The sequence below is a fragment of the Equus quagga genome, chromosome 8 (genome assembly GCF_021613505.1).
Source record: "Equus quagga isolate Etosha38 chromosome 8, UCLA_HA_Equagga_1.0, whole genome shotgun sequence".
Classification (NCBI taxonomy): Eukaryota; Metazoa; Chordata; class Mammalia; order Perissodactyla; family Equidae; genus Equus; species Equus quagga.
In genome coordinates, this window is record NC_060274.1 from 114049976 (window position 1) to 114064924 (window position 14949).

Sequence of the window (14949 nt, forward strand, 5' to 3'; positions counted from 1 at the left end):
ATGTCTTAAGTAAGTAGTCAAGGACTGCTGCATCCACATCCTTGACATTTCCTCATGAATTCTAGGAATCTGGCTTCCATATGTACCTTTTTTTAAGAGTTACATTTTTAAAGGTCACCAGAGATCTAGCCAAACCCAAAGGCCTTTCCTAGATCTCATCCTTTCTGACTTCTAATTCATCATTTCTTCTCCATTCCTACTATTACTGTTCTAGTCCAGGCTGTTTTATTTGCACTGGTCAGCAATAACATACTGGAAATGCTTTCTGACTGGTCCTAATTTCAAGCAAACATATTACTAAACGATTCTTCATAAAATGCTACAATGAAGTTATATCTTTACCCAAGAACCTATAGTTCCCTACCATTGACCACATTCACATCAAGACTAAACTCGTGGGGCTGGCCCCATGGCTAAGTGGTTAAGTTGGCGCACTCCACTTCAGCGGCCCAGGGTTTCACTGGTTTGGATTCTGGGCGTGGACATGGCACCGCTCATCAGGTCATGTTGAGGCGGCGTCCCACATAGCATAACTAGAGGCACTCACAACTAGAATATACAACTATGTACCAGGGGACTTTGGGGAGAAGAAAACAAAAGACTGGCAACAGATGTGAGCGCAGGTGCCAATCTTAAAAAAAAAAAAAAAGGACTAAACTCTTCATTCTAGTTTTCAAAGCTTTTGCACACTTACCCACCTTCCTATATGACCTGTATACTTCAGACAAGTCCATGTCCTCACCGTCCTTTCCTCCCAGCCCCTACAGACCCTGCTAATCTTGTGGTTCCCATGGTTAAAATATATCAAGAGCTGACTTTATAGAAATAATCTGAAATAAAACTGTCTCTGCTTTTTGGTTCAATCTGTTCCCTTTACTGTATTTTCCTCTTCCATCATCTAAATTTCAGCCATCCTTCAAAATCAAACAGCCTGAGATTTTTTAGGAAACTTTTCTCTGAATCAGCTCACAAAACCTTCTTTCTCTAACTCCCATTTTTACTTTTGTATCAGTATAGTGTCTGATTAGTTCATTAAACATTTCACGTGTGAATACTTGCATATATTACTGTCATTTATTCAGCACAGAACAAGGAGACAACATAATAGGCATTCATTCAGATAAAAAGGCTGAGAGGAGAGAGACACAACACTAAGGGCAGAAAGACTGGCTTGACACCAGATAGTTTGACGCTAGCTTGATTTTGATTATATTTTGTAGAAAACAACGTATATATCATTGTTTTGGGCTATCACATCTTCAAAATTTTTTTACAATTATTTTGGTTTCCAGTGTTTGATATCCATATCTTAGAGCCAACTAAGCAGATGTGGGCAAACTTCGTGATCAAAGAAATAAAAGAATCCAAAACCTTACAACTCAACAGAGGATAAAATGTCCCCCAGGTTTTCCGTATTCATAAATAACATGCTGGTCTTCATTTTGTAAGATTTCAATGCACTTGCAATTCATTTCCTTCTCCTGGCTTTAAGAAGAAAAGCCTCTGTGGAAGTAGCTTCCTATTGATCTGTGTCATACCAGAAGAGAGCTCCAGCAGTTTGGAAGGTGCTTAGAATACCATACAAATAGGAGCCACGTCAGTAAAAATGTGCACAGACACAATGTATTAAAGTTGTTTTCTTTAAAAGAACATATACATAGAGAATGTTCTACTTAATTCCCAGGACATTACCTAAAGCGTAGGAGACACGAGCGTACACATACGACTGAGAAATACTTAAATTAGACCAATGAAGGTATGTCTTCCCTATTAAGATTTTTTTCGCTCCCTCAAATTATAATACATTAAAAAATTTCAAGTATCGGTATTTAATACCCTTTGTTGCCACTGTCAGAGCGATGAATAATGAAATGAGTCTGAACTGCTATGGCTGTTCTTATGGTTAAAATATATCAAGAGCTGACCTTATAGAAATAATTTCAAATAAAATTGTGACTACATTGTTATCCTTGGTGATGGGTCTGTACTTTATTCAAATTTATATCCTTCAAGACCTAGCTCAGGTCACAACAGAGATTAGGCACTAAAATATTTAATTAATGCTTTGTTGAAATAAGGGGAGAATATACAAAAGCACCACCTGGAAAAACAAAACGCAAAAGTAGAATGAAAAGGAAAGTATCATTAATCAGAAAATAATTTCGAATGGTATTAAAAAATAAAGCAGCACTTGACATTCATCATATGACTAAAATCATTCCGTCTAGGTCTCTATTTCCCACAGTGGCACTAAAAGCATTTCAAAGTAGCAGTTCTTAACTTTTATTTTCTTAGGGGGTTTCACCAAACCCTTTACAAATCTAGTAACTATGGATCTTCTCCCCAGGAAAAACTGGACAGCTGTACATGCACAACCTCATAACTCTACAAGTACATCCAAGAGTTCTAGACTCCAGGTTAAAAATTCCTGACTTAAGCAACAGACTAGTCACTTTTTAAAGGTTAAAGATGAGAAAGCATATAAAGTTTCCCTTGTGCATCATGCAGGATGTCTGACCAATGACGCAGGAATTTATCAAAAACTAATTTGAAGCTTTTAAGAATTTCCCATTCTTTACTATCACTTCATTTGATCAATGTGCTTGCTTCTGAAGCAGTACTTTCTTTTACATGTTGTGTAATTTCTTCTTTACCTTAGTATAATTAATTATGACTATGATTTTAAGACTCTACTTTTTTAAAAAACCATACTATATGAAATATTCAGTAAGCAAAATGATGAGGCTCATTATTCTCAGGCTTATAAGGTCTCAGAATTATGAAGTTACTTACAGGACAAACTTTAGCTCATCTATGTGAAAATACATAAGTTGAAGCTTAATTGCCCAAGAAGCATTTTCCTCGTGTGTGGTGTGTATGAAAGTGGGGAGGGAGAAGCTGGCAGGGAGACAGTTCTGGGCTCTAGCAAGTCTGGACAAACAATCTTGGCAGTTTTGGGGCACTGGCTAAAACTGAGAAAGGAATGAGAAAGCTACCACAGGAAAGAAGCCTCGTTTAACAGCTGTTTATCTCTCATTGCAGAGAAGTAAGTAAACGGAAGCTAACCACCTCTCACATCTTCGTAAGAAGATCCAGGCGATGAAAGTCTTGCACTGAAGGCTGGAGAAAGCTATGGGCTCCTAAGCCTCATTACAGAGACCTTGAGTTTGTCAACAAAACCCAGGAGCCTTAGCACCCCGGAGACATTAAGTGGATGTCTTGGTCTTACAGTAAAAATGAAACCATAACTAACCCATGAAAAAGGGCTTCTGTCTAATAAGTCTACAACATTTTATTTGTCTTTTCTAAACGTTTTTTTAATGCTATCCTAAAGTCACTTCTAAATAGAAACCAGAGATTGTCATTTATGCAGAATTTCACAAAAATAATTTAAATGGCTAGTTTACTAGCTGTTTCTACAGTCAGTCCACCAAATCTAAGGACATCTAAGAGTAGATTTTAGTTTACCCTGCTATACCTCAGGACAAAGCCATTTAATTTGGTTTATTACATCTAATACAAAGTAATTAGACTTTATATACAGCGATAACCCTGGAAACTCCAACTGTAACATGATATTAAGTATCATCTCCTAATAAGGTGGTTTATTATTATGTTAAATCTCTAGGCTTCCTTCTTTGTTGTTTACATTACCTTTTTGATATTTTTAACAAATTAAAGCAAATCTTTTATCACAATTGTGTTTCAAAAATCAAGGGGAGCTCTGACTTTCCCCTTTCTTCCCACATGCTTAATTTAGGTAGAATATGGTCATGTTTTCTGAATCAGCTTTTGTCCACCACTCAGATTGAATTAAGTTTATTTTATTACATTTTCAGTTTTAAAACTATTTCACGAAATTGTGTATTACCCAAAAATATCACTTCACATCATGTCCTAATAAAGTACTCCACTATTTTCTGAGATAACTAAAATTAGGTCTGACAACTTACACGGCCTACTTTTAGAAGGTCCCCAATCTCTTCTCTTCCACCTTAGTCTGATTCTCATCAGGTACTTGTAATGTTGTTTTATTGTCACATTTCAATTATTAAACAATGAAATTTCCCAACAGATATCCCACAGAACTACTGTTTGTTCAATAAAAATGTTGCACCACTATGGTTGCTTCTCACATATGATGTTTACCCCATCTTCAAGTTTCTGACAAATCAACTGTACTTTGAAAGTCTGTTTCTGAGGCATTTCCTGGTATACTAGGCAGTGCATTAGAAAAGAGATCATATTGCATTTAGTCTATAATAATTATCTTTTAACTGTCTATATAATTAACAACCATTCAAAAAGAAAGTGCAAATGTGCAAATGAGAGAGAACAAAAACAGTTTCTAGACATGTAAGGCATAATATAGGATATAAATCCATACAACTGAAAACAATTGCTGACAACATCCTTCTGAGCATTAAATGACACCACCAAGTTTGTTTTATACGTATTCTTTCTTCTCAAGTATTCAAAGAATGCAGTAGACATTATCTTCTTAATTGTCAAAGTTTGCATGAGTATATTATGATATTACCATATTTTTACAAATCAGAAAACAAGGAACTACCATTACCCTTATATATTTTCAATAATAGAGCCAAAATAAGAACAAGTCTAGCTAATCACATCCGGGATCTTAATTAGTACTACAAGTTTATTTGTGTGAGTTAAAAATAGTATCACTCATGAGAAACAATGCTAAAATGATTATGCTAATAACTTGTGTTAAAGGCCTAATGAAGAAATGCTTCAGCAACTATGAGGTAACACTCTAGTTGTAGGCATGAGGAACGTTTATATTGGCTCTTCTGGGTGTATACATTAAATGCAAAATCAGAAAGGAATCATGCAAAAATCCGGTTGCCCATGCAAGCACCCCAGAGTCTAATCCTCTCCTCTGTCTGTTGTCAGGCCACAGTAGTGTGGAGACTTGTAGGCTGCTGTCCTTGTTGTAATGAATGGGAAGAGGCTGACAGTGGCATGGTCGAAACCTTCACCTCTTCTTCCCCTGTGGAAAAGTCAGTCATGGTCTAGTTACGGGTGACTAGATTTGTTAACAGTCCCTTTAAAAATGATTGCAATATTTGGAATACTGATACTTATATAAAATACATGCTTAATGGTTGGAATCTGGGTGTGAAACAAGATACGAATTTTAAAATATACACTTAACAAGTACCTAGAAAGTAGTTACACTCTAAACACACCCTTAATTTTAAAACTATGTCAGGTAAAAGACCAAATATAATAGATTTAGGATTATAAATATACGAAAAGAAAAAAAAGAGACCAGGAAAGCCATTCTTTTCCAAGCCAACCAGACCCCTGGACCCCTTATAAATCTCAATACACCTAATAGTAAGCAGCATTTTGTGAAAAAATTAAAACCACATTCACAGTAATAAAAACGTGATTTTTAAAAGGAAAATGACAAATCCATGTTTTAAAAGCGGAAATTATGTTTAGAAAAAAGAAACAAAAGACACAAATATTAATTTAGCAAATTACCATATAGCATGTGAAAACTCAATATTCTTGAAGTAATTTAAAAATAGTAAAATGCTAACAAGACAACGATCCAACTGCCTGAAAGTGAGATGACTACTTCTAGGTCAGACAACCATACGTGAAATGAGATTAGTTCTCCTAATTATAACAGATAATTATTTGACTGCAAATGACCTATTTCACAAGTGACTCAAGATTCAATCAAGTCACTTAAAATAACTAATTCAGAAAAAAAGAGAATTTAAAGAAAAATGCCTTGGGGGCTGGCCTGGTGGTGCAGCGGTTAAGTGCGCACATTCTGCTTCGGCAGCCCAGGGTTCAGCGGTTCAGATCCTGGGTGCGGACATGGCACCGCTCAGAAGGCCATGCTGTGGTAGGCATCCCACACACAAAGTAGAGGAAGATGGGCACGGATGTTAGCTCAGGGCTAGTCTTCCTCAGTGAAAAGAGGAGGATTGGCAGCAGATGTTAGCTCAGGGCTAATCTTCCTCAAAAAAACAAAAAAGAAAGAAAAAAAAATGCCCTCTCTAAGTAAAATTTTAATTAAAACATCAAAAAAAAGATCCAATCCTAAATAATTTCAAACATTTTTCTAAGCATATCTTGAAACAACAATGCTTATAGACTTAGACTTACTACTATTTATTTTCCAAATAATTTTTAGCATTATGGAATAAAAACATCTTGGCAGAGACTTCCTTGAAAAACAAATCTGCAAAATTACATTTGGGAAGACAGCTTAACCGGCAATGTGAAGAAAAAGATTTTCAGACTTTAGAACAGGTTATTTCATACTTTTGTGGGTAAATTGGCAACGATTCTATAAACCCCAAGTACACAGCAACGAGGGATAAAGGAAATTTTAGACTAGTTCTTGATGAGAACATGGTAGTAATGAGAACTAAGCAAGAGATTAATTTTCATCAAGTCAATAAACTTCATTCTATTTAGTAACTATACGATACACCCTTGAGCTGTGCCAATTGTCTCAAGAATAGATACTGTGGATAAAAGGGACCTGCAAGTGTGTGAGAGCAAAAAATCAATTCCTACAGGAAGAAAGCCAAGTTAAAGTACACGCCAGTGATCTTCGTTCATGAAGGAGAGCACCAATGTTGTAGGGGAAAAACATTTCCGTTATTGAATGTGGAATCTGCATTCTTATCCTAATTCTACTACTAATTGAATGTGTGACCTCTAACCAGTTATTTAACCTTTCTGGAACACAGCTTTGCCATTCCTAAAATGAAGGAGTTAGACAAGATCAGTCACTTTTTAGGACAAGAAAACTCACTTTTAAAACAAAAACACATGGCTCCAATAATAAAAAAAAAGTCTGAATGGACTTACTATAACTGCCCACCAATCAAAGTTTTCTCCCAAGAATATTTATTTCAAAACTCCTTCTAGGGGCGGGCCCCACGGCCGGCTGGTTAAGTTCGCGTGCTCTGCTTTGGTGGCCCAGGGTTTTGCTGGTTCCGATCCCGGGCGCAGACATGGCACTGCTCACCAAGCCATGCTGAGGTGGCATCCCACAGGCTACAACTAGAAGGACCCACAACTAAAATATACAACTACGTACTAGGGGGGTTTGGGGAGAAAAAGGAAAAATAAAATCCTAAAAAAAAAAAGAAAAAAATCCTTCTATACTTAGAAAAGCACATGTGCAGCCAAGAAAATGCTGCTAAAAAGACTTCACCTAATTAAGGAAACAAATTTTAAACACAAAAATGTTTTCCATCAGGCAAAGGGAATGGAAGCTGCATTTCTGTCAAACCTCTGGCAACTGTCCTTCCCATGACAGGTTTCAGATGTATCCATTTTTAAGAACTAACTAAAACAAATCAAAACTAAAAACTTTAAATACAAATATATAATAAATATAGACATGGTATGGGGATAATATGTAGGTGACTGACACCTCTGAGCATTTGCTCCTAAAGGTCAGGGACCCTATTTTGCTCTACATATCTAAAGAATAAATATACGTGTCTCCTCCAGTGTTGAATACTGTCTAAGCATATCTTAAAGAGGCAGGTCTAACTGAAACAGTAAGTACTCCTCGTTATGAAACACTTAATGAACAGCTACCCTGTGTAAGATGCCATGATAATCACTGGAGAATACAAAGTGAATCTATTTCAGTAGTTCAACTGAAGAACAAATGAATTACAACTAGGGGTAGGGAAGGCAGCCATTGCCTAGGTATGAAATTTCGTCAAAGGAGACACAGTTAAGACATACATAGCATTCTAGAATTTTACTTTTTGTCATTTCTAATTGTTACTAAAAATCCTAAATCATCTGGCTACAATTGAAAAACTGTTCTGTTTTGAAGCTTAGAACATTCAGCTTTCTGAGGTATCTGCCAAATATGTACAGGCCATAAGAGGGTTCCGTGCAACTCTTGAAAACAATTTTAAGTATTTTGGTACATTAAAACTAGGGGCCGGCCCAGTGGTGCAGCAGTTAAGTGCACACGTTCTGCTTCAGGGGCCCAGGGTTCGCTGGTTCGGATCCCGGGTGTGCACATGGCACTGCTTGGCAAGCCATGCTGTGGTAGGCGTCCCACACATAAAGCAGAGGAAGATGGGCACGGATGTTAGCTCAGGGCCAGTCTTCCTCAGCAAAAAGAGGAAGCTTGGCAGCAGTTAGCTCAGGGCTACTCTTCCTCAAAAGAGAAAAACAAAAAATAGAACACTAATATTTCTCTAGTCATCGGAGCCTTAAAAGTAATCTAATAATAAGCTTAATCCTAAGTTACCATTTGAATACCAAGCAAGTATGCAGCATAGTCAAGAACTAAAAGTCTGAAATAAACTCTCCCCACCTCCCACAAAATACAACGATTCAGAACCTACAGTTAGTGACTTCATTGTTAGAATTTCTGAGGAAGAAAATATTTACGGCTCTATGGTTGAATATATGCTAAAGAAAAAGAAAAACCTAGAAAGACAGAACCATAATTTAAAGCCTCATTTTTTTCATAAAGTATCTACTTCAAATAAACATTTCAAATGACTAACATGAGGACAACTACTCTCACAAATCAGTGATTACTCATTACCAGGGTGACATTTCCAAAATATCTAATGGCTTGAAATATTTGGGCTAAAACTGCTCTTTTTGTGCTAAAGGACAATATGATGACTATGAAATTGGAAGAACAAATAGTTTCTCAAAGATGGGCAAGTAATAAGTCAAATAAAAGTATACAATGAAGACAGCTAAGGACTAGAGTTCCACAAAGGCATCCTCCTTCCTATCAGATCAGTCCACACTGCTTGGCCTTGCTGTCAGAGCTCCCCATCTTCTCATCCGTTCGATCCAGACGATACATGAAGCACCTCCTGTCACAGAAGGCAGTTCTATTGCTTCCTAACGTGAGGACTTACTAATTCCTGCCTCTAGGCCTTCAGTCAGGAGTTTCCACCAACATAAAAGGTCGTTCTCTTTCCCTGCTGATAATTCAAATCCAAGATACCACAGTACAAATCAATTCCTACTTCTTCAATAAAGCCTCCCAACATTATAGGCTCCACCGATGTCTCTCAGATTCCAGTATTACATAGTTACCACTTTCATCCATAATCTGATTTTATCTCTTCACCTACACTGTAAAGTACCTGAATAGTATCCATACTTTATACTTCTTTGGTATTACCCACAGGGCCTAGTTCATTGTTGGGCAAAGAGGAACCCAAATATTCATTGTAATCGGTTTAATATTTTATTTTTAAATGTTTGGAATATTTAGGGAAACCTAACTTCAACTTTTAATGTTATGAACAGCTTTAACATATACTACTAGTAATTGAAATGTCATATAGCTAAATGATTAAAACAAAACAAAATCACACTCTAATATACTTTCTTGAATAGAAGAAGAAAGGGAGTACCGGGAACTGAACACTTACTGTTTCACAAGTGAATATCATGTAGATGGAGAGGACTGAAAATGTTACTCTGGATTACCTACTAGCTATCATTATCAAATGAACAAATATCATGAGTGCCACCAATGTGCAAACCACTACAAAAGATGCTACCAAACTTATGTAAATTAACTTCACTGTATCAACTGCTCACTTCACTGTGTCAACAGCCACAAACCATACTCTCTCAACTCACTTATGTGTCTTGAAAATGAAATGTTGTTGGTCACAAAGGGAAAAGAGCAGAGTTTTGATGGATCTCTGCAAATTCATCTACCAACCTTACTAAAAGCAGATGAATGAACACCTTGCTGGTAATACCACATTAACGCTGTGTCATGCCATATCTTAAATGCCATGACAAGGGATAAAAGCACATTTTATGAGTTATGTTACAGAGTGAGGAACTACTCTATTCTACTTGAGAGAATCAGGATAGAAACAAACTTTCTTTGTTACGAATCACCTCTAAAGCCCAAACTAAATGAAAAGACTATGAATAAGAATGATTCCTTTATACATTAAGTCACTTGATCTAAAAAATGTTATATTGGACCTTAAAACTCAAAAGTTCTGAAATGTGCAAGGATAGCGGTGCAGAACCAGAAGTATTCTGAGCTCACTTACAGAAACCTAGTATTTTCCCCAGAAATAAAAACATAACAGACTAAAAGGGAAAATGCCTCTCCTTGAACAATTTCTTTTTCACAGAAAGTATACTTATGACATGATGTCTGTGAAACATTAATAATCGGAGTTCTCAAATATTAAGTATTTTTGTAACATATAGCATAGTTTTGAGGTGTGTTCACGTGTGTATCAGTCAAAATAAGTAATTGCCAAAAGTAGCTAGAGAGTGGCTTTATCCCTCATGCTCTCACTAATTACAATCTTTAAAACATTTTTTTGAACAGTTTACTTTTAGAATGTATACTCAGAATTTTTATCATGTGTGTTGGACTTTATAGCACTGTAATTTCAGTGCCCACTTTTTTTCTTTTTGCATTTATATGCCATATGAAGGGTTAGTAACTATCCTCTAAGTAAAATGTTTCCAAGCAATAACTAGGTATAATACTCCACCATCCTTATAAAGCTCAATATTACAAGGCATCCATCCAATTAAAAGTTTTCAGGTTATGGTAAGACCTCTAACTTCTTCCCCCATAGAAACTTCCAAGACCAATGATAAGTACTCTCTGGTATTCAACAGTACCCTCCCTACCCACCCAACGACCTGAAGACGTGAATTAGTCACAAATTCTCAAAGGCTGTAAATGAACCTACCTGCTATAGGAATCCCTCCCAGACCTGTGTTGTGCTGTGGCGGGAGATTCAAGTCCAAGAAATTACTATTTGAGGTGGGGTTTGCTGTGTGGTTCAAGTGCATGATGCTATTGCGTGGAAAGGCCATCCAAGGATAGCGGGCTGCCTGGCCTGGGAAATTGAATGAATTATAAACCGCTCGGTGCTGCTGAAATTGAGGGAACCTTTGTGGCAAGACTGAAAAGGTACTATTGAGAGAGTTGGCGTTTGCAGGTGCAGCGGGATGCAGGAATCCAGAGCCCGGACCTTTGGTGGTTGTAGTGTGTGAAGAGGAGTTCTGAAGAGATGTGGGCGAAAGGGAAGGCTGGTCTTGGACTGATAGTTCCTTTTCAATCAGGTCTGCTAAGGCTTTTCGAGTGACATCAAAGGGATCAAAACCCAAGTCATCCTCTGGTTGTTTAGAAGAGCCAAAGCCAAACGCTGCTTGCCAGTCTGTAGAGGATGATACTGGGATTGTTTCTGTTGGGAAGAAAATCCGTGATGAATTGAAAATATATGAGCTCACTTTCATGCTTAATGAGTATCCACAGTAGCTGAAGTTAAACATGTCAGATGACAAGATAGTCACATATATGCAAAATCTGTACAATTTCTTAGCTCATTAAGATTAAAAAATTACAAAAGGCCTAATGTACTTCTAGAAATGATTTCATTCTTAACTAACTTCAAAAAGTGAATTATGTGGATTTTTTTTTCTGTTTATTATGTTTATTTGTTTATTTGTTTTTCTGAGGAAGATTGGCCCTGGGCTAACATCCATGCCAGTCGTCCTCAATTTTGTATATAGAATGCCACCACAGCATGGCTTGGCATGTGGTGTGTAGGTCCATGCCAAAGGTTGAACCCGCAAACTCTAGGCTGCCAAAGCACAGCACATAAACTTAACAACTATGCCTCTGGGCCAGCCCCCAATACAGGAAAATTTTAATCGCTAATCCAAGAAAACAAAGTCCCTAATACTCGATTTATACTCTCAACCATTCATAATCAAAACCCAGAATTAAGTCATTTAAAGAAATAAAGAAATAACAATTATGATGTGACAGAATTCACTTAATAAAGTTTATTTTTTAATATGTATTTATCAAAAAGTATAAATACTTTTGAATATATGCTTTATATACTGCTAAGAAAAAATAATGTGATCTAATGAAAAAAAATACCTATTTAACCTTTACAGTTTTTTTTAATTGTCTGCTCCAAAGGTGCTATTGTCAATGTTAATTTCATGCCATCCCACATATTAATAATAGCACTTATAATGAATAAAAATGGAAATGGCTCAAAAATGACAAGATAGAAGTTTTAACATTAACTAACGTACCTCTCTGTCAGCTGGGGTAAAACATCTTAAATATAACCATACAAATACAATCTGATTAAAAATGTAAGTCCTTAATACTTCCTTGAGGAACAAGCATTTTATCACTGGGAAAATGATCTAACCCTTGATTTCTGAAGAAATCAGTACATTAACATAGTAAGTTCTAGGTCATACAACAGCTTAGGTAACCCTCCAATTTCATGCAATTTAAATGTTCACATTTTTATGAAGAAAGGAGTGCAGAGGAAGAGGATAAAAACATATCCACCAAGGGTCTCATGTTAGGCTGAGCACAAACACCAACGCGCAGCAGTACTGTGACCTACCCGATGTGAAGAGGCTCTGCGGCTCTGGTGCTGTAGGCCAGTCACTGGATGTCTGTGGGGAGCTGGGGAAAGGAGGAAGCCCACTGGGGATCGGGTTGGGATGGCGGAAGTTGTCTGAGAATAACGACTGTGACTCAGTTACTGCCCCTTCAAAAGGAGACCGTGCACTGTGATTGGATGAACTGATGGGGAGGACTGGATTGGATTTGGATAAACCAGGTGGTGGTGAGGGCGTATCACTGTTAGATATCTGAATAAAACAGGAAAAGAAAAGAAGAGTCAACACAGGTCTATACATTTTAATAAGCCACAGTTAGAAAGGCTTGCAACTAAAGGGAGTAGAACAGCGGTCTTCAAACTGGCATACTGGAAGACATTTTTATGAGCATGAATTTTCAGAAAATCCATCAACTTACATATGTACACTTTTCTAAAACTGACTCTCCTGGAAAGACTAAGCCAGTCTCCTCTCCTTTTACAACCTGACTTCTCTCGCTTTACAAAGAAAAGAATATTTCTTACTCTCTGGGATCTAACTATAGTATTCTGACCAAGAGTGAAAAGTTTCTGGGAGCGAAACAAAAATTTATTAGAAATATTCAGATCACTGATGAGAGAGAGGCTGACTCTAATGATCAGATTCTTTCACAAAGTGGGTGATCCCCAATACTCTAGCTTTGAACAAAAGGGAAGGAAGATCTAATCAAATTATTTCCAAACACATCACTAAAAATAATTTTTATGGTAAATCCTCATGTGATTCTTAGGTATTTAATTTAGGAGTTCAAAGATTTGAGTGATACTGACGTCATACTCATTCTTCCATCTATTTATTTATAGGAACAAGATGTCTCAGCACTTACATTTAGAAAAATGACTAGAAATGCTGCTGAAACTTGTCTCCTTTTCCCAGCAGGTAACATTTGTCTAGGGATACATGAACATTAATTCTTAGAGGGCCCTGTCTACCTCATCAAGAGAGGAATTTCCAATATAAGTTTAGTGTTGATGTTTGATGATTGATTTTTGTCAAAATCTATACTTACATAAGTTGCTTTGATCAAATTGATACTACAAATAAAACTTTAGAAGAAATTAATTTGGCATTTAAAGCCGTGTTGCAGGAAAAATATTTCTGGTTTTGATTTGAAATTTATATGTCTGTTTTCATTTGAGAGAAGTATATGCCTGTCAGGTATAAACTATATTGCATTAAGATCAAATTCTGTAATGGCAGTGGAAACAGAAAAACATATTCAAAGAGAAAAAGGAAGGATGCAAAATTCCTGAATATTAAAGGAGAGCTTGTGTATTTTTTTAATGGATGATGGGGTAACAAAACATTCTGATGTTAAAATTTCTTAGATATTTATTAACATGTAGCACTTTTATTTAAAAGTACCAATATTGGCAATATGCTGAAAATTACATCCTTTGCAACTATTTTTAACTTATTATGAAAAAGACTTTTATCTTACCCTAAAATACACAAGAGTATAAATGGATTTTCAAATTCTTTTACGGCACTTGTGAGCAAAAAGTTTGGAAAAGTGCTGTATTTTAAGCTCTACGTTTCTCACAAACACTGTGGGAAACTGGTCATTCTTTATGGAGGAGATTAGAACTACACTTTTTTTTTTTTATCAATGTAAGAAGATGTACAGAAACTTAAGCAGTGAAAAGCTAGCAACAAGTAAAGATGACACAAAGCATGTTTGAAAAATCATGACTTCACTCAGTATCATTTAGATGCAACTTTGAACTTGACTGGTTTATCATTTGGAGGTAAGGAGAAAACTATTGGGGACAAGTATGATGAGAAAAATAGAAAATTAAAGTTGACAGCAAGGGACAAAGGGATCATATGGCGGAGAAACAACTCTAAATATCACAAATGCAAAAGTCACGTTAGTCTGGAACCACTTGGTATAGGGTCAAAAAGACCAGCAATACTCTAAGGACACTGATTTATTGGCACACAATATAATAATATATGGTCTTCACAGTAATTCTGAGTCATCAAGAAAGGGTTAAATTATGCTCTACATATTCTGTGGAGGAAAAGAAGGCTAATATAATACATTTAACAAAGATGTCCATGAAAAGTGTTTTTCAATTGTTTCAGTAAAGTCTTTTTCACTATCTGAAATATTCGCTTGCATAGAATACTTTGTTTTCAGGGGATGGCAGATAAATGAAGTGATACAGTTTCAAAATCTTACCTGCTGGGAATTATCACCATTGCCTATACTGAGAGAATCTGAAGGTTTGTCGATGGGGCTGTAAAAAGAAAACAAATCAAATAAAATCAGAGTAAAGTCATTCTCCCACAATAAAAACAAACTCTCCCAAAGCCAGAAAAATAGACATTTTATCATCTTACTATTTACTGAAGCACTGTGATTTAAGACATTAGGGTAGACGTTGAGGACACAAACACATCTAAAATGAAATCCCTATCCTTGAGGAACTTATATCCTAATTAGATTCTCTGAAACAACAAGGGATATAATAGCTGGAAAGG

The 14949-nt window shown here is 36.3% G+C and overlaps 1 protein-coding gene across 7 annotated transcripts in view; it reads right to left on the reverse strand.

The window, feature by feature from the left end:
• CNOT4 (CCR4-NOT transcription complex subunit 4) overlaps window positions 1-14949 on the reverse strand; it is a 137473-nt gene that overhangs the window by 21081 nt on the left and 101443 nt on the right. For 5 of the 7 annotated variants that reach the window (XM_046669509.1, XM_046669507.1, XM_046669508.1 and 2 more), the window contains 3 exons: window positions 14648-14705; window positions 12426-12675; window positions 10737-11234 (listed from right to left, as the gene is read on the reverse strand). In XM_046669509.1, coding sequence (XP_046525465.1) covers window positions 10737-11234; window positions 12426-12675; window positions 14648-14705 — 806 coding nt within the window. Of the gene's footprint in view, window positions 1-668; window positions 5015-10736; window positions 11235-12425; window positions 12676-14647; window positions 14706-14949 lie in introns of those variants that run through there. The other 2 variants (XM_046669511.1, XM_046669510.1) reach the window with 1 other exon arrangement.